We start from the raw sequence: 20,258 nt of genomic DNA, 5'->3' as shown, positions 1-20,258 counted from the left end.
TTGTCCATTTCTCAAGTATGTGTCATTCAAACTGTAGGCATTACCTCCATGAGCATAATCTTCATCACTGTTATGAACATATTCGCTTCTGCCAGTTATCATGAACATCTGGTTCTGGAAATTCACAATGAAGGACAATTAGAGAAATATGTGCTTTAAACTTGAAGCATATCTGTAGGTGTTGTCGAAATTGTTAGACATTTTATTACCTCATTACCCATTGGTCCAGTAAGCAAATCCAGGAAACTGACTTCACCTTGCTGAAAAAATGAAATATTAGTTCAATCACGTTTTGCATTATTTTTCCCAGTAATGGCAAAACATAAATTCTTAGGAGCTCTGTAATAACCTGAGAAAATTGCTTCAATTCCATGTTCTGCATCATTTGAGAGTATGTCATGCCACTGCCTTGTGATAGGTTCAGCTGCATTTTTCAGATTACAATCAGATATATGCATTCATAGCTTTACTATTTTCATTTATTTAAAATCCAGGTTCTATACTCACTGCATTTTCTTGCATGTCTATGCTTGCAGGCTGTATGTTTATGTGACTAGGCAGAGGAACCTGTAAGCGAGATGGAGGAGGAACCTATAGAAAGGAAAAAACAATCGACATTCAAAATTTCTACTACAGCAAAACAAGATAAGTTAAATACTCACTATGGTCATATAAACTGAAAGTTTATTTCATTACTGCATGTTGTAAGTGAGATGGAAATCATGTTTTCTTTTCACTTTTTCTGCTATATACTGCATAAACCTGTGTACAGTCTATGTGTTGTGGATCTTCAAAGAAGTCGACCTGAATAGAACCAAAGCATGTTGCAATGTTAATGCATTTTTCAATTTCTAGTACTGATAAAGAAAGATATTCAGAAAAATAGATTCAAGAGTGTACAAGTGTGACTGAAATCAAAATATTTTCTACTTTGTTCAGTCAGCAGTACATGCTTATAATGCTGCAGAACTTATGAGAACAACAAGAGTTGACTTATCTTGTTACATGTGAACCAGACGAAGATGATATCATCGGATTGCTAAAGACAAGGTGCTCTGAATTTCTTGATGATTCACTACAAGAAAAGTTCTGATAGACAACGTCTCAAAATCGTCCGCTAAGGGGTATTTTTCGTCGCCTATGGGCCTAACCCGACGATATGGGTTCTGTTGTCGAAACTGCGTCAGGCAAAGTCCTACGACGATTTTTTCGGTCCGTCGCGCTTGGGCGCCCTTCCGCCACGGAAAATCGGACCGTTGGTGTTTCCGGGAGCCCGTTGACTGCTGACGTCATGCAAACTGACACGTGGCAGACGTCGTTAACTGGCAGTTAACGGCGTTAACCGCTGAAACCCCGTGGTAGATGGTAGGCCCACACGAGGCCTGCCACGTCTTAAGCGGGCCGGCCCATTAAGTTTGCGGGCCGGCCCAGCTGACTTAGTTTGACCGGTCAACTATATAGCTGGGCTGGTCCATTAGTTACGTGGGCCGGGCCTAACCTCTAAGGTTGACTGGTCAAAAGATTAATGGGCCGGCTCACTAAGCATGTGGGCCGGGCCGAATGCACTCGTTTGACCGGTCAACAGGCAAAAGGGCCGGCCCACAAAACATGTGGGACCCATTTCATGTTATCGGGCCGGCCCATTTACCAAGTGGGGTCCACCTTAAAGCAAGTGGGCCGGCCCAAGAAGTTATTGGGCCAGCCCAATTAGCATGTGGGTCCCACTTTCCTGCTATCGGGCTGGCCCATTTAGTGCGTGGGGTCCACATTAGATCAAATGGGCCGGCCCAACAAGCCAGTGGGCCGGGCCAAAAGCACAGGTGGGTCCCACTTTCCTGTTAATGGGCCAGCCCATTTAGTATGTGGGGTCCACCATATTGCAAGTGGGCCGCCCAACAAGATAGTGGGCCGGGCCAAAAACACAGGTGGGTCCCACTTTCCAGTTGAAGGGTCGGCCCATTTAGTATGTGGGGTCCACCATATAGCAAGTGGGCCGGCCCAACAAGATAGTGGACCGGGCCAAAAGCACAGGTGGGTCCCACTTTCCAGTTAAAGGGCCGGCCCATTTAGTATGTGGGGTCCACCATATAGCAAGTGGGCCGGGCCAAAAACGCAGGTGGGTCCCACTTTCCTCTTAAAGGGCCAGCCCATTTAGTATGTGGGGTCCATCATGTAGCAAGTGGGCCGGCCCAACAAGACAGTGGGCCGGGCCAAAAGCACAGGTGGGTCCCACTTTCCTGTTAACGGGCCGCCGATAAGTAAGTGAGCCGGCCCAAAATGAAAGTGGGTCCCACTTTCCTGTTAATGGGCCGGCCCAATCTGTTATAGGGCCCTGGTTGTTTGACTAGTCAACTTGCATTAAATTTCATGAGCCTAAAATCTGATATCAATGATACACACAATTACATACACAAATAAAATAACTAGGAAAATTACAAGGCAATTAATGTGCCCAAATAAAAAAATTACATAGAATCATTGAGGACTTCTATTAGCATCATCAATAACACGTTGACATTTGGCAATCGCCTTGATTGAATCTTGTGTACTCTTGGTCAACATATCAGCTACAGACCTTAAAGTAGCAATACCATGTCTTTTATAAAGTACAGCCTTGAGATGTTCACTGTTTGATGAAAAGAATGGTCTAGGTTGACGGCTATGAGAGGATGCATCAGAACAAAGATCAGAACTTTTTGTGGGCCTCTCTTCTAATGAAGATTGCTTCATCGTAATCGCATTCTGATAATAATGCAAAAAGAGTTAAACGATGAACTATGCAAACATGTATTAAGCATTGTCGATATGAGATAGTCACAAGTACTAAGCGCAGACTTGCATTATATCGTTGCATAGGCTCACGCCGGAACCTTTTTTGCGCTCTATCTTCTACTAAGGACTTCTTCATTACAACTGCATTCTAGTAATATTGCAAACATAGTTACAACAGTGAACTATTCAAACATTTATTATGCAATGTAGATATAAGATAATAACAAGTTGCATAAATAAGAGAATGTATGGAACTTGTACTAAGCAGACTTACATCATAATGTTGCACAGGGTCGCTTTGGCGACTGATACGTCTCCGACGTATCGATAATTTCTTATGTTCCATGCCACATTATTGATGATATCTACATGTTTTATGCATACTTTATGTCATATTTATGCATTTTCCGGCACTAACCTATTAACGAGATGCCGAAGAGCCGATTCTTTGTCTGCTGTTTTTGGTTTCAGAAATCCTACAAAGGAAATATTCTCGGAATTGGACGAAATCAACGCCCAGGGTCCTATTTTGCCACGAAGCTTCCAGAAGACCGAAAGGGAAACGAAGTGAGGCGACGAGGCGGCGACACGCCAGGGCGGCGCGGCCCACCTCCTGGCCGCGCGGCCCTGTTGTGTGGGCCCCTCGCGTCGCCTCTTGACCTACCCTTCCGCCTACTTAAAGCCTCCGTCGCGAAACCCCCGATGCGAGAGCCACGATACGGAAAACCTCCATCGAGACGCCGCCGCCGCCAATCCCATCTCGGGGGATTCAGGAGATCGCCTCCGGCACCCTGCCGGAGAGGGGAATCATCTCCCGGAGGACTCTTCACCGCCATGGTCGTCTCCGGAGTGATGAGTGAGTAGTTCACCCCTGGACTATGGGTCCATAGCAGTAGCTAGATGGTCGTCTTCTCCTTATGTGCTTCATTGTTGGATCTTGTGAGCTGCCTAACATGATCAAGATCATCTATCTGTAATGCTATATGTTGTGTTTGTCGGGATCCGATGGATAGAGAATACTATGTTATGTTGAATATCAATCTATTACCTATGTGTTGTTTATGATCTTGCATGCTCTCCGTTATTAGTAGAGGCTCTGGCCAAGTTTTTACTCTTAACTCCGAGAGGGAGTATTTATGCTCGATAGTGGGTTCATGCCTCCATTAAATCTGGGACAGTGACAGAAAGTTCTAAGGTTATGGATGTGCTGTTTCCACTAGGGATAAAACATTGATGCTATGTCCGAGGATGTAGTTATTGATTACATTACGCACCATACTTAATGCAATTGTCTGTTGTTTGCAACTTAATACTGGAAGGGGTTCGGATGATAACCTGAAAGTGGACTTTTTAGGCATAGATGCATGCTGGATAGCGGTCTATGTACTTTGTCGTAATGCCCAATTAAATCTCACTATACTTATCATATCATGTATGTGCATTGTCATGTCCTCTCTATTTGTCAATTGCCCGACTGTAATTTGTTCACCCAACATGCTATTTATCTTATGGGAGAGACACCTCTAGTGAACTGTGGACCCCGGTCCTATTCTTTACATCGAATACAATCTACTGCAATATTTGTTCTTTACTGTTTTCTGCAAACAATCATCATCCACACTATACATCTAATCCTTTGTTACAGCAAGCCGGTGAGATTTACAACCTCACTGTTTCGTTGGGGCAAAGTACTTTGGTTGTGTTGTGCAGGTTCCACGTTGGCGCCGGAATCCACGGTGTTGCGCCGCACTACATCTCGCCGCCATCAACCTTCAACGTGCTTCTTGGCTCCTCCTGGTTCGATAAACCTTGGTTTCTTTCTGAGGGAAAACTTGCTACTGTCTGCATCACACCTTCCTCTTGGGGTTCCCAACGGACGTGTTAATTGCACGCATCAGCGACTATCTTCTAATGATGACTGCTTCACTAAAACTGCATTCTGGTAATATTGCAAAAATAGTTACAACAATTAACTATTCAAACATGTATTACGCAATGTAGAGATCAGATAACAGCATGTAGCAGAACATACTGGCTCGCTGCAGGTCCTTCTCTTGCGTGCACTAGTCGTGGTCGACATGCCTGTCATTTTAGGTTCAGCCATCAAGTGAAATGCTAATCCTCCTGCTTCATTGTCCTTAATCTGTGTTTAGATATCACATTTAAGACCAAGTCAGCTGGTTTCAAATAACAAAAAACTTGAGCTGCCAAATGAATAAGCCAATATTTACCAGATATCAGATTAAAACCAACTAGATGTTGCTTTGCATGAGATACGAATTTCAGACATTCAGATTTAGAGTAGGGTAATGCCAAGGTTTTCCACATAAAGTAAACTGGCATTAAGAATGACCAAATGTCAGGTTCAAATCACCTTTGCAGTTGCTCCAAGACAAGCATATCAAATAGGCAGAAACATAGTAAAGCATGGATGGCATTGCTATGGCAGGGTTCCAAGTGTTTATCTCTTGCATAAGGAACAATGCATATAGGTTATAGATAATAACGGAAGTAAACTGCCAAAGTTACCAACCAAGAACTCAGATTCCAACCTTCCCTAGCGTCCCCGCTGTTAATGTTGGATATTCTAATAAGTGGTTCGCATGATCAATCCCTAGGAAAAATAACATTGACAAGTTAGTCTACGATAATACAAAGACTAGATATGCACGTAGCAATAACTATACAAGCTGTGCGACAGGAGCATTCATGGAAAAAATAAGCTATAAGCTAAAAACGAGGTATAAGAGCAAGCAGATTGGAAATGCACATAGCATGATTATAAAAGCAGTAAAATAATAGCAGACACGAGAAAACAGCTAGCGGCTAGCGGTGAGCTAATGACGTGGTATAAGAACAACCAGATTGGAAATGCCCATAGCATGACTATAAAAGGAATAGCATGCAGTACAAAAATAGTTGGCAGCAAATGAATGGGTCCCCTATAAATATGTGGATGCACACAGGTGTCAGTAGAATGAACAGGATGGTAGCGACCGGATAATGCTTTGGTACTGTACAATATTTAAACGAACTTCATGCGAAGTAACACATCAAGAAATTTAATGGCATATGAGATCTGCAAATAACTACACAAAACATGGCTAAAGAAACACCGCGATCTAACGGGCCAGCGTACTAACCAAGCTGCGGCGGGGTGGACGGGGGCGGCAACTTGCATTCCAGCGGCGGCGAACGCGGGAGACGATGAGTCGACCTGTTTCGATGAAGCGGGCGTTAGTGAAGCAGATCTGGTTGGTGGCAAGGGATTCGGTGAAGTTGATACAGCCATTGCGCCGAGGTAGTCGGTGGAATAGATCGCTTCGTGGAGGGGCGCGGTGAAGTAGACACGGTTCCGTTGGAGAGGATCCGGTGCGTCGACAGGAAAGGCGTTGATTGCTACGCTGTGGATGAGGTCGGTGGTGAAGCAGATTCGTCGGTGGCGAGGTCGGCGGTGAAGCAGATCCGGCGGTGGCGAGGGCGGCGGGGGAGCGGATCAGGTGGGTGGACAGCCAACACGATCAAGGCTACGCTGTGGAGGAGTATGCCGGCGGCGAAGCAGATCTAGTACTGTAGAGAGTCAGAGCTTTGGCGTGTGAGAGTATTTTTGAGCTAATGGGGCGAATGGTTGGTGGGTGGGTGTGGGCCTGTGGGGAGGGTTCGGGATCTAGGCAAGATATTTCATTGTTACCGAATGAGCCCTCCATGGTCGGTGGGTTGTAGCTTCCGGACCAGGGTTAAAAGGGTAAAACTGGTCACGGGATTTTCGAATGGATGCGGCGGGATGATTTGGCGCGCGGCCGAAATTTTCAGTTTCAAGCTACGAGCAGAACGACAAAAATAATGTTCTTCCCCAGGGAGCTCTCATTTCTTCCTCTTCTCTTTCTCTCTCGAGGCTCTCCCACTCCCCTGGCTCCTCTCCCCCTTCTCTCCGGCAGCCTCGCCGGCCGGAGACGAGGCCGACTTCTCTCTGTATATCGTACACCCTCCGAACTAAATTAATTGATTCAACTTTCCTTAGACGTGTATGTATCTCGAGTAAAAACATGTGTGGATACATCCAAATTTAGATAAGCAAAGTTCAGTCAGTTAATTTGGATCCGAGGGAGTTCATGTTGTTGTAAGCTTAGATCCAGTGTTTCCGATGAGCAGAATGGCGCAATGGAGTCGGGGATCTCGTCATCGGCTTCAGATCTGGCCTACAGTGAATCTGGCGGATCTTGCCGGCCAAACCCCGATCTGGTGCCATCAAGGTGATGGCGCTAACGGTAAGGCTTGCTTTGGTCAGTGCTTCAGATCTGGCCAATGGGGAAGTCAAGCTGCTAACGTTCACAAGCTCGGGGCATACGACGGCGTCATCCGTCTTGCCCGTGAACATCTTGGCCTTTCAGCGGCCCTTCTCAGAGCCAATGTGCCGTTGGCTGAGGCCCTTCTTCTCCTTCGTCCTGGCGACTACCGGCGACACCGTCCCAAGTGGTGCGTCCCCGGCGACGGAGTTGCTGGAAAGGATGCGGAGCAGAGATCTGATGTGCGGTCCAGAAGGACTCGATTGATTTTCTTCTATATGTTTTGGGGTCCTTTTTGTAAAGTTGCAGGTCCTATTAGTTATTGTCTAGTTCTCTTGGACCTCTATGTAATTTTTTGGACTAGTTTCCATTTGCACCGATAAACTTGAATTTTGACAAGTTCACGGGAAAAAAAGGAAATAGCCAAAAATAATCCAAGAAAAGAAATTTTATTGTACATAGAGGATGACATGCGGGTCCCATTTTGCAGCAGCGGTCTCAACATTTCCAAGGCGGCACAGGACCAAAAGAAAAATGAAGTAGCCAGAAATCAGGAGGTGAAAAAAATCCAAGAAAAGAAAGATTTCAATTGGGCTGCATCTGGACATCTGGGCCTTCGAACTATCCTGCTGGGCCTTTTGACTCGTACAATTTCAGCCCACTCCAAAACAGGAAAGTTCGGATTTTTCTAAAAAAACAGGAAAGTCCTATGCTTCGCAAAAAACACAAAACAAGGAGATTCAACATATAAGTTTGTTTATGTAAAAATAAAGATTTAATTTATCCGTTTGCAATAGCTCAGAGCGAAATACAATGTTTATTGTCTGCAAAATAATCAAGATATCACATGTTTCTTGTACGGGGAGGCTGACATCGGGGACCCATGAGCCAGCAGCGTCATCAACGTTTTAAAGGCGGCAAGGGATGGAAAGAAAAAATAAACCAAAAATCTGTTGGTAAAAAATACAAGAAAAGAAACATTTTCGTTCTGAGAGGATGACATGCAGGACCCATGAGGCAGCAGCATCCTCAGCATTTATTGTTCATAGAGGTTGACATGTGGGACCCGTGAGCCAGCAGCGCCCTGAACGTTTTAAAGGCTGCAGGAGATCGAAAGAAAAAATAAGCCAAAAATCGTTTGGTCAACAAAATCCAAGAAAAGAAACATTTACCGTTCTGAGAGGATGACATGCGGGACCCATGAGGCAGCAGCATCCTCAACGATTCCAAGGCGGCAGGGGATCAAAGGAAAAAAGGAAATATCCTGAAATTAATTAGGGGTTCAAAATAAATCCATCAAAGGAAACTTTTATTGTTCACAGAGGATGACATGTGGGACCGACCTGCCAACAGCGTCCTCATCGTTCAAAGGGGGCAGGAGATCAAAAGAAAAAGGCAAATAGCCAGAAATTAGGGGTCAAAAGTAACTCCAAGAAAGGAAACTTTTATTGTTCATAGAGGATGACATGCGGGACCCATGAGCCAGCAGCTTACTCAACGTTTCAAAGGCGGCATGAGATCGAAAGAAAAAGGCAAGTGACAAAATATATGGAGCCAAAGATAATCCAAGAAAAAAACTTTATTGTACATAGAGGATGACATGCGGGTCCCAATTAGCAGCAGCGGTCTCAACGTTTCAAATGCGGCTTGAGATCAAAAGAAAAAGAAAGTTGATTGTACATAGAGGATGACATGCGGGTCCCATGAGTCAGCAGCTTACTCAACGTTTCCAAGGCGGCAGGGGATCAAAAGAAAAAGGAAATAGCCAAAAATCAGAGGGTGAAAAAAAACCCAAGAAAATAAACTTTTATAGCACATAGAGGATGACATGCGGGTCCCATGAGCCAGCAGGGTCCTCAACGTGGCATGAGATCGAAAGAAAAAGGCAAGTGACCAAATACCAGGAGCCAAAAATAATTCAAGAAAAGAAACTTGATTGTACATAGAGGATGACATGCGGGTCCCAATTAGCAACGAGCGGTATCACCGTTTGAGAAGCGGCGGGATCGAAAGAAAAAGGCAAGTGACCAAATATGAGGTGCCAAAAAGAATCCAAGAAAAGAAAGTTTTATAGTACATAGAGGATGACATGCGGGTCCCATGAGCCTACGGTGGTCCTCAACGTGGCATGAGATCGAAAGAAAATGCAAGTGACCAAATATCGGGAGCCAAAAATAATTCAAGAAAAGAAACTTGAGTGTACATAGAGGATGACATGCGGGTCCCATTTAGCAAGACGGTATCACCATCGGAGAAGCGGCAGGGGATCGAAAGAAAAAGGCAAGTGACCAAATATGAGGTGCCAAAAAAATCCAAGAAAAGAAAGTTTTATAGTACATAGAGGATGACATGCGGGTCCCATGAGCCTGCAGGGTCCTCAACGTGGTATGAGATCGAAAGAAAAATGCAAGTGACCAAATATCAGGAGCCAAAAATAATTCAAGAAAAGAAACTTGATTGTACATAGAGGATGACATGCGGGTCCCATTTAGCGACGACGGTATCACCGTTTGAGAGGCTGCACGGGATCGAAAGAAAAAGGCAAGTGACCAAATATGAGGTTCCAAAAAAAATCCAAGAAAAGAATGTTTTATAGTACATAGAGGATGACATGCGGGTCCCATTTAGCAGCAACGGTCTCACCGTTTGAGAGGCGGCAGGGGATCGAAAGAAAAAGGTAAGTGACCAAATATGAGGTGCCAAAAAAATCCAAGAAAAGAAAGTTTTATAGTACATAGAGGATGACATGCGGGTCCCATTTAGCAGCAGCGGTATCACCGTTTGAGAGGCGGCAGGGGATCGAAAGAAAAAGGCAAGTGACCAAATTTGAGGTGCCAAAAAAACTCCAAAAAAAGAAAGTTGATTGCTCATAGAGGATGACATGCGGGTCCCAATTAGCAGCAGCGGTGTCAACGTTTCCAAGGCGGCAAGGGATCAAAAGAAAAAGGAAGTAGCCGTAAATCGTGGGGTCAAAAAATCCAAGAATAGAAAGAATTTTGGTTCATAAAGGATGACATGCGGGACCCATGATCCTGCATCGTAAACGGCTCGATCGGAGAGCGTTGAACGAGATGGCGCGATCGAGAAAAAAAAATGCCAGAGAGGCTGCCATCTGGGCCCTACATCCCTCGGCGGTGCGGATTTGCGTTGACTCGGCCAGCGAACCCAAGAATTCGAGATGCACCACGTCCCGGGCCACCATACGCAACGTTTTGGCCGTTTTCGTCGGGCTAGGTGGCCTCAAAAACGAGAAAAAAAAACGTTTTGACATGCACAACGGACAGACCCAAAATCGTCGGCCATGGTACACCAGCAACCACGGCGCGACTTCAACTTCGTCGGCCATGGCAACTTTTCTTGTAGTGATTGTTCAAAATTCCAAGATTGCCCATGCACAGGTGTGTTAGATGGAATCTGCATTTTATTTGATCATTTTACTTTTTGTCAACTGAACTGATTACTGAATGTTTATAGCTAACTGCAAGTTCTGTCTTATGTCATAAACTGATCACCTGAGTTTTGCCCTTGAGTAATGAACCATATGTTGCATATATACTTGCCTCTTCAAGTGCTGTAGCATTTCCTGCAAATATTGTCACAATCTGTTATTTTTTTCATGTTGAATATAATCATGAACTTCAACTGAACTGGAAGCACCTTTTTCTACACAGGAATCATCTTTTTTGGGAAGAGGGACATGTTGCTAAACAAGGTATACAACTCAACTGGAAGCACTATCTTCTGATGAATAAGAATTGGGAGAGGGTTTTCAACACAAATTGAGAAGATTCATACCATGGTAAGATCCTGATCCATGCTCCATGGATATGCTGTCGTGCAGAGTAGAGCTAACTGCTTCAGATCCTTCTCCGACTTGAGTTCTTTTCTGGTGAATTTTGCTAGGGTTCACTCCGATCTCTTCTCCCCATGGCCACCAAGGTTCGGACGGGGAGATGGAGACGATGGTACGATCTGATCTGCTGTGTCTTTTTCTTTCTTGCAGAAGGGGTTTGGGCTGTGCAGCTGTCGAGCCCAACATTAATTCTGTCAGAATTTAAAGAAGCCCAATAAAGACACAGGAGCCCAGCATTAAATATGGGCCAGAACAGATAGGGACAAAAAAGGGAAACGGAAGGGAAAAGAGGGACGATAGATGCGATACAGGATCGACGGCTCAGGCCGTCGACTGAGACTTAACAAGTTCTCAGTCGACTGTGACCAAGGCACTCCCAAGATTAAAACTAGCTACAGGTTGCTCAAGCGAATTTTTTCCAAAACTTCAGGGATAAAAAGACTCGCCGAGCTACCCGCAGTTGGTGTTTCTGAAAAACATTTTTTCATCAGAGCTTAAGAGCATCTCTAGCAGATCTCCTATATCGGTCTCTATATAGCAAATTGTGCCTACATGAGGTTTTTCGGCCATTTTTTTGGACAGGCCAGACACCGCATCGATCGTCTGGCCCGGATAATTTTTCCAGGCTGCAGCCCAAAACCGTTATCGGCCGCTATATATCCTGGTCTGCGGCCGCGGATGGGAGTCAAATCCCATCCATCTCTTTGCCGCTTCCGCTCTCGCCGACGAGCAATCTGCCCCGTTGTTTCATCTTCGGCGAGCAATCTCTCCGTTTCCCCCATGCCCGCAAGCGCCATGGTGTCCGGCGGAGGTCGAGGAGGATGCGGCGGATGGAGGGTGGGCGGCACTGGATCCGCCCCCGTGCGCAAGCTCGCCACCAACGAGCTCGAGCAGCTACGGCGGGCCTCCGACGCCGCCCGCATCCGCGGTTCATACCGCTACCTCCACCACGAGGTGAAGCCGCCGCACGCTTTCGCGCGGCGCGAGTCTTAGTACTACCGCTACCTGGAGGCGTCGAGGTCGCGGGATCCACCACCGCGCCGCTCAAGCTGCAGGGAGGCGTCGAGCTCCAGCGCGTCACGTCACCTCGCCTTCACCGAGGGGGCCAGCTCGAGCGCCTCCGCCCCGGAGCCGCGGTTCGACCTCGGCGACTACGCGGAGGACGACGACATCCCCACCCTTGCCGCCAAGCTCGAGCTTGCCCCCCCCCCCCCCCCCCCCACACACGCTGGTGGCCAGTGACTTCGTCCCGGACACGGCCCTGGGCACAGTGACGAAGCTGCTGGAGGAGAAGAGACGCCGCGACACTGAAGGGAAGGACGAGCGGCTTCACGAGCAGGCGGCGCAGGACGCGTGGTAGATCAAGATCGACAGCGACTGAGCTCCTGCTAGATCCACCGCTGCGGCACGAAGCTCCCCAGTGAGCTGTATTTTGGTAGCAGCGGTGGCGGAGCCATTAATCTAGAAAGTGGAGCAGTAGGCTTCGCTGTTTCATCTCCTCTATGTCAATGTAGCGAACAAAATCTAGCGTGAATGCTTGTTTAAATTATGCAGTTTGATTTGTCGTTTCTGGATTGCGCGTGCAATTTTCAATCCGGATATATGCTTTGGGGTGGCCTGAATAGCTGCATATGGGGTTTGAGGGATCTGCTAGAGATGCTCTAACGTCCGACGTAAGACTTTCCGTCACCGGATGGTACCATTATCCTCCTCGAGTCAGGCTTTCGCTGCGCTATATTAATATAGCAACCACCAGATACAACCACGAGTCTCGAAATCTATCGAATAAATTTCCATTAAAGAAACCACTAATTTGTTACAGTGGAAATAATAAAAGAGGCTAAAGAGAAAACAAGGTTTTCCATCAAGTTGTAATGTTAAGTGCAGATCTATTATTTTTAAGCAGGGAGGTCCACCTTCATTTTTTTAACACAAGTAGGACAATGCCAACACAATACCATATAATTTAATATATTAACACTACGGTCTTACAAATATATAATAATTCATGGTTAAATGTGAATTTTAGATAAAACTAGCACAGCGGCCCGCGGAAATGCGAGGGTATTATCTTTACTGTATTGAAGATTAATGGTCTTGAATTCTCCGTAGTAAAATTTTGTGTTATCCTCCTTTTCAACAAAATAAGAGCATCTCCAGTCGCGTCCCCCAAACCGTCCCCCAAACCGCGCCGGATCGAGCGTTTGGGGGACGTGTTTTGTTCGTGCCGTGTTTGGGGGACGTCGCTCCCCAGCCGCGTCCCCCAAACACCGCCCCCAAACATTAAAAATAATTTTTCTAACACATAAACCATTTATATCAAATGTAGCATATGAATAAAAATGTTTGCGAGGATTTTTTTCAAATTAAATTACAACAAACAATAAAACAAGTAATCAAATATAATAAATAGGGCTAGATGCTACATCAAGGTGCCACGAAATCCTCTGGCAGCATTTTGTGCCATGATCCTTGCAGTCTCTTACTCAGTTGGCCCTCTCAAGTAGTATTTGCCAAACTTTCCCACCACAGCTCGGCAAAACTTGTACATGCACTCAATGGCAGTAGACTCACTCATGCGAAGGTAGTCGTCCTGTGTATCGGCAGGTGCTCCGTATGCAAGCATCCTCATGGCGGCGGTGTACTTCTGAATGGACGAGAACCCGAGAACGCCTACAGCGTCGACCTTGAGCTTGAAGTAGGGGGTCGAACTCTCGAACGCCGTGGAGGATATTCATGAACAGGCCCTTGCTCATCCTGTACCGGCGCCGAAAATTGTCGGCATGTGTTGCCCCGTCGGCGAAGTAGTCGTTGTGCAGCATGGCATGCCCCTCCATCCTTTGCCGGGGCTTCGACTTCCTTCTTCCCGGCCTTGATCCTCCGCGGCGTGGCCTCTTCCTCTTCTCCGCCTCAGCGTCAAGCATGTCCTGGAGGGACGCGATGATCAGCAAATGCTCCCGCAGGTCGTCGTCGAACGCTTGCTCGTCCTCCAGCAGCAGGGCAACCATCTCATCGTCGCTGTCCATGGCTAAAGCAAAATCAATGGTTAAAATTGCGCCGAGGCAGACGACGCAACAAACAGCGGCCAATAGCGCCTACCTGGCAAGTCGTCGAGCACCTTCTGTGCGCGGAGGTGGGGCGGATTTGACGGCGCGTTCTGGGACGCGCTGACGACGCGGCGGCGGCGGCACGACCGGCGGGAGACCGAGCCGCGACAACGGTGCCGACTCTCAGCAGAGATCAGACGCCCAAACGGCCGGGAAATCCAGCGGCGGCGGTGGGGTGGGAGGCGCGGGAAGGAAGGAGCGACGAGAAAACATGCGCGAACCAACGGTTTATGCAAATAGTCGCCGACATGTGGGAGCCCGCCTCGCTTTTCGTTGTGTCCGGCGTCCCCCGAGCGTCCCCTGTGGGACGGGGACGGGCTCGGGGCGCCGGACACCGTATCGGGCCGCGCCGGACAAAAATGGGCTTTGGGGGACGCGGCTGGAACGCTTTTTTTGTCCGGCGCGCCCCAAATCCCTTTGGGGGACGCTTTGGGGGACGCGACTGGAGATGCTCTAATGACATCCACAGTAAGTATGATTTAGGAAATATCACTCGGTTCCACAAAATTAAGTAATAAGTGGGATGGTATGTGTTTTCCTTTACATGCCACGATTATTGATGGCGGCTTTTTAACACATGTAAACACAACAATTGACTTCAGTAGCGTGGATCGGCCTTTAAAAGGGTTAGGTAAATGCATGTGTATTTATTTGTCTTCTTCTTAAAATGTCTCGTCGTCATTTTAATGAGTATAATTTTTCATCGCATGTCCAACTTAAACAGACTCGTTGCCACTAAAAATTTGTCCGCGAACATACAACTTTAGGGTGCTTAGAAATACGCAAATTAATTAAGTATACTTAGAACAAAGTAAGACCGATGATTTGGTGGAATTGGTTTATTGACAAACTATCAGCTAGAGACCATCCATCGATCTCTTTATCGGAAAAAGAGACTATCAGTCGTATCATCTTCAAAAAGTTTCGTATAGTGGCTCGGATTTATCTAGATTTATATGTATTGTTACGCATTTTTATATGTAGATACACGTGACAATCTTGTCAAATGCGAGTCACTTATTTTGGAATGGAGTAAGTACTTAAATTTATATTTGGCAAATGCGAGTCACTTACCTTCAGAGTTGCGACCCGGACGTTTGGAACCTGGGTGCGCGCGCACCCATTTACGAAAAGTTCAAAAAATGTTATTTAAAAGTTTCAAAAAAATGTGAAGTAAAATTTTGCATGTACATATTATGTTGATACTTACTCGTGTGAGTTTTCACGAAAAAATACCATTGTGTGTGGCCTGCATAAAAATGACAAAATATCCAAATGAGAATAGTGAATAGGAATTTTACTATTCACAGGAATATGAATTTGCATTTTGTCATTTTTGTGTAGGTCACACACAATAGTATTTTTCCGTGAAAACACACACAAGTAAGTATCAACATAATATATACATGCAAAAATTTACTTCACATTTTTTTGAAACTTTTAAATAGTATTTTTTTGAACTTTCGTAAATGGATGCGCGCGTACCCAGGTTCCATTCACCATTTCTGTCAGAGTTGTGCCTTTTTTTCAGCTGTATTTCTCTGTCAGTTGCAACACGATAGCGACGCTAATGACGAAGAGGAAGGATGTGAGAACCGGGGTGTATGTGCACCCGGTTTTTTAAACATTGAAGAAAAATTACTTAAAATTTTCATTTTTTTTTTGAATAACAACAGGAGAACTGTTATATTCATCGCAATAGAGGAAAAGGTCAAGACGACCGGTTGACCCAGTTTATGAGGAAAACCGGGCCCAAAAACCGAACAAAATGACCCCATTTTTGAGGAAAAAATGGTCGAAAAACCGCACAAACAACAGGGCCTCGTCGCCCACACGACACAAAGCCACCATTGCACAAACAAACACATCCGTGCCCGGAGCCGCCACTCCGGCTTCCCCTGCCCGGTTTCGAGCCGCAACGCCGCACGGACTAGACGCCTCGTAGCCCAGGCTATACTAGACGACCATCCGCAGACCACGAACGCCGCGCCAAAAGATCCAGGGCCGCCGCCCCGACATGCCAGCCAGGCCGACCATCCGATCGCGCCGACCGGGCCGACGGACTCGCTACCCACGTAGCACGAGCACGCCACCCTTGCCTTGTTAGACCACAACAACACCCCATGTGCCTGTAGTTGCAAGGCCGTTCGAGGCCGCCGCCTCAACGCACCATCCACCGTCCGGAGCCGCTGCCCCGGCGTCCACCATCTTCGGCCGCAAGGCAACCATGCCTAGTTGATGCAAACCTACCACACCACAAGTGTCGAGGCCTCCAAAGGCGGCGCCTTCAAGAAGGTAGCGGCATAAATGTCGCCGTTGCCCGCTCACGAGGAGCTCAGGTTTTCACCAGGAGAACATCAGACACCCGCGACAGCAGGAGATGTAGCTCACGACGACGCCTTCAAGAAGGAGTACGGCTCCCGTGGGCACCGTCGTCATCGGCACCTACTCATGATAGGTGCAAAGCTTTCGCCTGGCATGCCATCTCCGCCATCGAGCTCTCTTGAAACTCGGGTTGAAGGAGCGCAGCCAACAGAGCATGTGACCTTGCCGCCGACCACCAGACGCCCGCCTGAGGCACCACACTCCGCTTCAAACAACTGCCGAAGCACCAGATCTGGAGGGGAGCCGTCAAAGATCTGTTCCCCAGCCGCCGCGCCGTCGAGGAGGCGCGCCATGGGGCCGCAAAGGCCCAGATCGGCCGGCCGCAGCGACCCCGACGCCTCCACCGCGCCAGGGATGAGGGACCCTGGCCGCCAGCGCGCTTGCGCGTCACGCGCGAACCGAGCAGGCCTCGCGCCACCACGCAATGGCCACGGCCCGCGCGGCCCAGATCCGGGCCCGCGCCGCCGTGCGCAAGAAGAACGCCGGCGCGCTCGCGCCGCCGATCCTCGTCGCCACTGCCCGGAGCCTCCGCCACCACGCCGACGCCCGCCTGAGGCCGCGCACAACCACCGCAGGCCGCAGCCGCCGCATCCCGAGTCCGCTCCCCCGGCGCCGATCTGAAGTCGCCCGCTCGCTTGAGCGCGACCGCGACCCGCCATGACGCTCGCACCTACCCTAGGCGCGGCCAGGGGTGGGCCACGCCCAGGTATGCTGTGGCTGCCGCCTGGCGCTTCTTCATCTCTCCTCTAGACTCCGTCTTCGTGATAGAAAAAATAGGAACTTCGGCTTTTGTTTCATCCAATTCCGTGAATATTTCGTATACAACTTTTCTGAAATATAAAAATAGATGAAAACAGGAACCGACACTGTGACATCTTATTAATAGGTTAGTTCTCGAAAATGCATAAAAATGCCACGGTAAACAAAACATATAGCAATTGGTGTATAACAAAACATATGCCACGAAGTGTAAACAAATGCATAAATAAGCATGGAGCATCAAAAATTATAGATACGTTTGAGACGTATCACCGCGCGCGAGAGATTTGGCGCGCGGTATAAAACGACGCACGTGACACATCCCCAACCGCCGCTGAAAACTCCCTCCCGCCAAGCGCCACCCTCTCGTCTGCCACACACCACGGCCGCGGAGACTGCACCACCTCCATGCCCCCCAGGCGCAAACCCTTCGGTTTCATCGGTGTGTGTGCCCGCCCGAGTGGCACGTTCTATGCGGAGATCCACGCCGACTGCGCTCGCCTCACCCTCGGCACCATCGACGTCATCAAGCAGGCGTCGCGCGCCTACGACGTGGCGGCATGATGCCTCGAGCGCCCTGCCAGCAGCTCAACTTCAAGAACTGCGAGTCGCTCGCTCAGGTGGAGTTCTTGGGTGGCTTCGACTGCCTCATCACCGCCCAGCAGCGTCGCCGCCGCAAGCAGCTTCAGCGTCGATGCGCCATTGCGCAGGCGGATGAACGCGCCATGGAGGCGTGGGCCGCCTCCTTCCCGTAGGATGTCATCGACGAGCGCGCCTTCTTTGCGCAAAAGAAGGCAGAGCGCGAACTTCGACTTCTCAGATATTTAGATTTATTGATGTATTGTATCCATTTAATTATCGTTCTTATCGTTCTTTAAAATGTACTTTTAGTACTATGCTGGATCTTATTTTCAATCATGTGTATGCAAAATTTATTTTTGGCGTTGTATTTTACAGCATCTGGTAAAGCGCTTTTTCCGCGGTGTATTTATTCGCGCGTCTGAAAAATCTAGAGACTAGCCCACGTTCAAAAAATTGAAAACCGATTCTGTATAAAAAAAAATTAGCGAGCGTCTGTTGGAGGTGATTAAGCGCATGATTTTGGAGATATTCACTTTGGCTCATAGAAGCATTTACTTCTGCTGTGTGAATCTACATTTCGAAGTGTTAAAAAATTCTAAAATAAAAAATTTCATGTATATCTACATATTTTATATTCGTACACATGTTTTCAAAAAAAAATTATCTGGTTCTTGTAAAAAGACAAATTTTGATGCTATAACACGACTAGGTACAGGAGATTTTTTTTTTGTCTTTTTTTTACACGCCACATAAAATATTGTTTCTCCACAAAAACTTGTGCACTAACATAGAATGTCAGAATGTACACACACAAAAAATATGTCAGAATTTTTTAACATTTTTAAAATTGTTTTCTAAATTATTTTGTATAATAGAAGCATTTGCTCCTATGATCCAAAACCGCCTCCTTTATTTTGTGCGCTTGCTGTTAACCCTTTCTGTTGGGAGACATCTTCGGTTCGGCAATCCGCTCGCGGATGTTTGTATCCCATGAATTTTGATATAATAAAAAGTGGCGGATGATTCTCAAAAATAATAACAAGACGGGTTACTTTGTGTCCTGAACAGATCAAAACAGATATTTTTTAGTGTTTAAAATAAATCGGGTCGCTTAAGAGTACACAATATCTCTTTTATCCGACTTTGTGTCCTGAACAGATCAAACAGATATTTTTAGTGTTTAAAATAAATCGGGCCGCTTAAGATGTCACAATATCTCTTTTATCCTCCAAAGACGATTTTAGATGATGGATTTTTTTAGGATAGGAGCATCTCCACTCGCGTCCCCTAAACCGTCCCCTATAGGGATTTGGGGTGCGCCGGACAAAAAAACGTTTTCAGCCGCGTCCCCCAAAGCCTCTTTTTGTCCGGTGCGGCCCGATACGGTGTCCGGCGGCCCGAGCCCGTCCACACCGAAACGCCGGACACACCGAAAAGCGAAGCGAAGCGGCGCGGGCCCGACGCGTCAGCGGCACAGAAAAAATTCGTTCACCGCTCCCGCCTAATCGCGCCTCTCCGCCACATCGCGCCTCTCCCGCCACATCGCGCCTCTCCCGCCGCGCATTTCTGCATCCCAACACATTTGACCTATCCCGCCCGCCGATTCATTTCTCCCTCCCGCCGTCGCTATGTTATTCCTCCCGCCGCCACCCTCTCCCCATCCATGGCGCCACCGACTGCCCCCAAAAAATGGCCAAGAAAGCGGCCAAGAAGCCGCCGGGCAATGAGACGAAAGGGCGCGGAAGGCGCCGACTCCGAAGAAGAAGCCGGAAGGCTGGACCGATGATCAGTGGCATCAAGATTGTCTGCGCCGAAAGATGTCTACGGCGGAGCGGAAAGGACGGAGGGCGGCGCAGCTGGAGAAGAAGGCGTTGGCGGCACGCGCGCACCAGCAGGCGATGGCCGGGTGTATCGCTGCCACCAACGCGAGCCCATGGACGGCCTTTGGGGAACGCGACTGGGAGCGACGTCCCCCAAACGCGGCACGAACAAAACTCGTCCCCCAAACGCTCGATCCAGCGTCATTTGGGGAACGCGACTGGACATTAGCCCACGGGTCTCAGTCTTCACGCCCCAGCATAGCCAAAAGACCTAATCTAATCCGCCGCCGACAATCCGCCGCCGACGGAGACGCTGCCGGCGAAGAAGAGCATCACCGGCTTGATCCTGCGGTGAAGGTACCCCACCTCAAGCCCCCATCGCCTATTTTAGTCCAAACTGGGAAACTTCCGATCAGATCCCTAGCATATTTTGCAATCTGATTCCCGATTCTCGCGCTGTGACATCTGATTCCCGATTCTCGCGCCGTGACATCTGATTCCCGATTCTTCCGATACCCGCGCTGACTGTCACATCTCCTTGATTTTGTGTAGAGATGGTTGACTTGCCATCAGTTTGCGATGCGTGCCGAGGGAGGTTCGTGAGCAACAGAGTGCGGGCAGAACATCGGTGCTCAAACATGCTCAAGTTCGTCCGAGCCCAAGAAGCTAAAGCAGCAAAGAGGGAGGCGCTGAA

General features: G+C 47.8%; 1 protein-coding gene across 1 annotated transcript; it reads right to left on the bottom strand.

Annotated features, from left to right (window-relative positions):
• Positions 1-281: 281 nt before the first annotated feature.
• LOC127309140 (uncharacterized) lies at positions 282-14,072 on the bottom strand. The gene is made up of 3 exons (XM_051340110.2): positions 14,011-14,072; positions 13,598-13,939; positions 282-424 (listed from the first exon to the last, which is right to left on the bottom strand). Exons 2-3 carry the CDS (start codon positions 13,935-13,937, stop codon positions 282-284), a joined length of 483 nt encoding a protein of 160 aa, XP_051196070.2. The 5' UTR covers positions 13,938-13,939; positions 14,011-14,072.
• Between the last annotated feature and the right edge of the window lie 6,186 nt (positions 14,073-20,258).

Source organism: Lolium perenne, chromosome 6 (genome assembly GCF_019359855.2).
Source record: "Lolium perenne isolate Kyuss_39 chromosome 6, Kyuss_2.0, whole genome shotgun sequence".
In the NCBI taxonomy this organism is placed as follows: Eukaryota; Viridiplantae; Streptophyta; class Magnoliopsida; order Poales; family Poaceae; genus Lolium; species Lolium perenne.
Note: the sequence above shows the minus strand (reverse complement) of the source record. Positions and strands in the feature narration are given on the sequence as shown.

Excerpts from the sequence above, each read along its gene's own strand:
- LOC127309140 (XM_051340110.2), bottom strand. The coding sequence starts at position 13,937 with ATGGACAGCGACGATGAGATGGTTGCCCTGCTGCTGGAGGACGAGCAA. Across the intron at positions 425-13,597 it reads CCCCCTACTTCAAGCTCAAG|CTGAACCTATCACAAGGCAG; the intron begins GTCGACGCTGTA and ends TGAAAAATGCAG.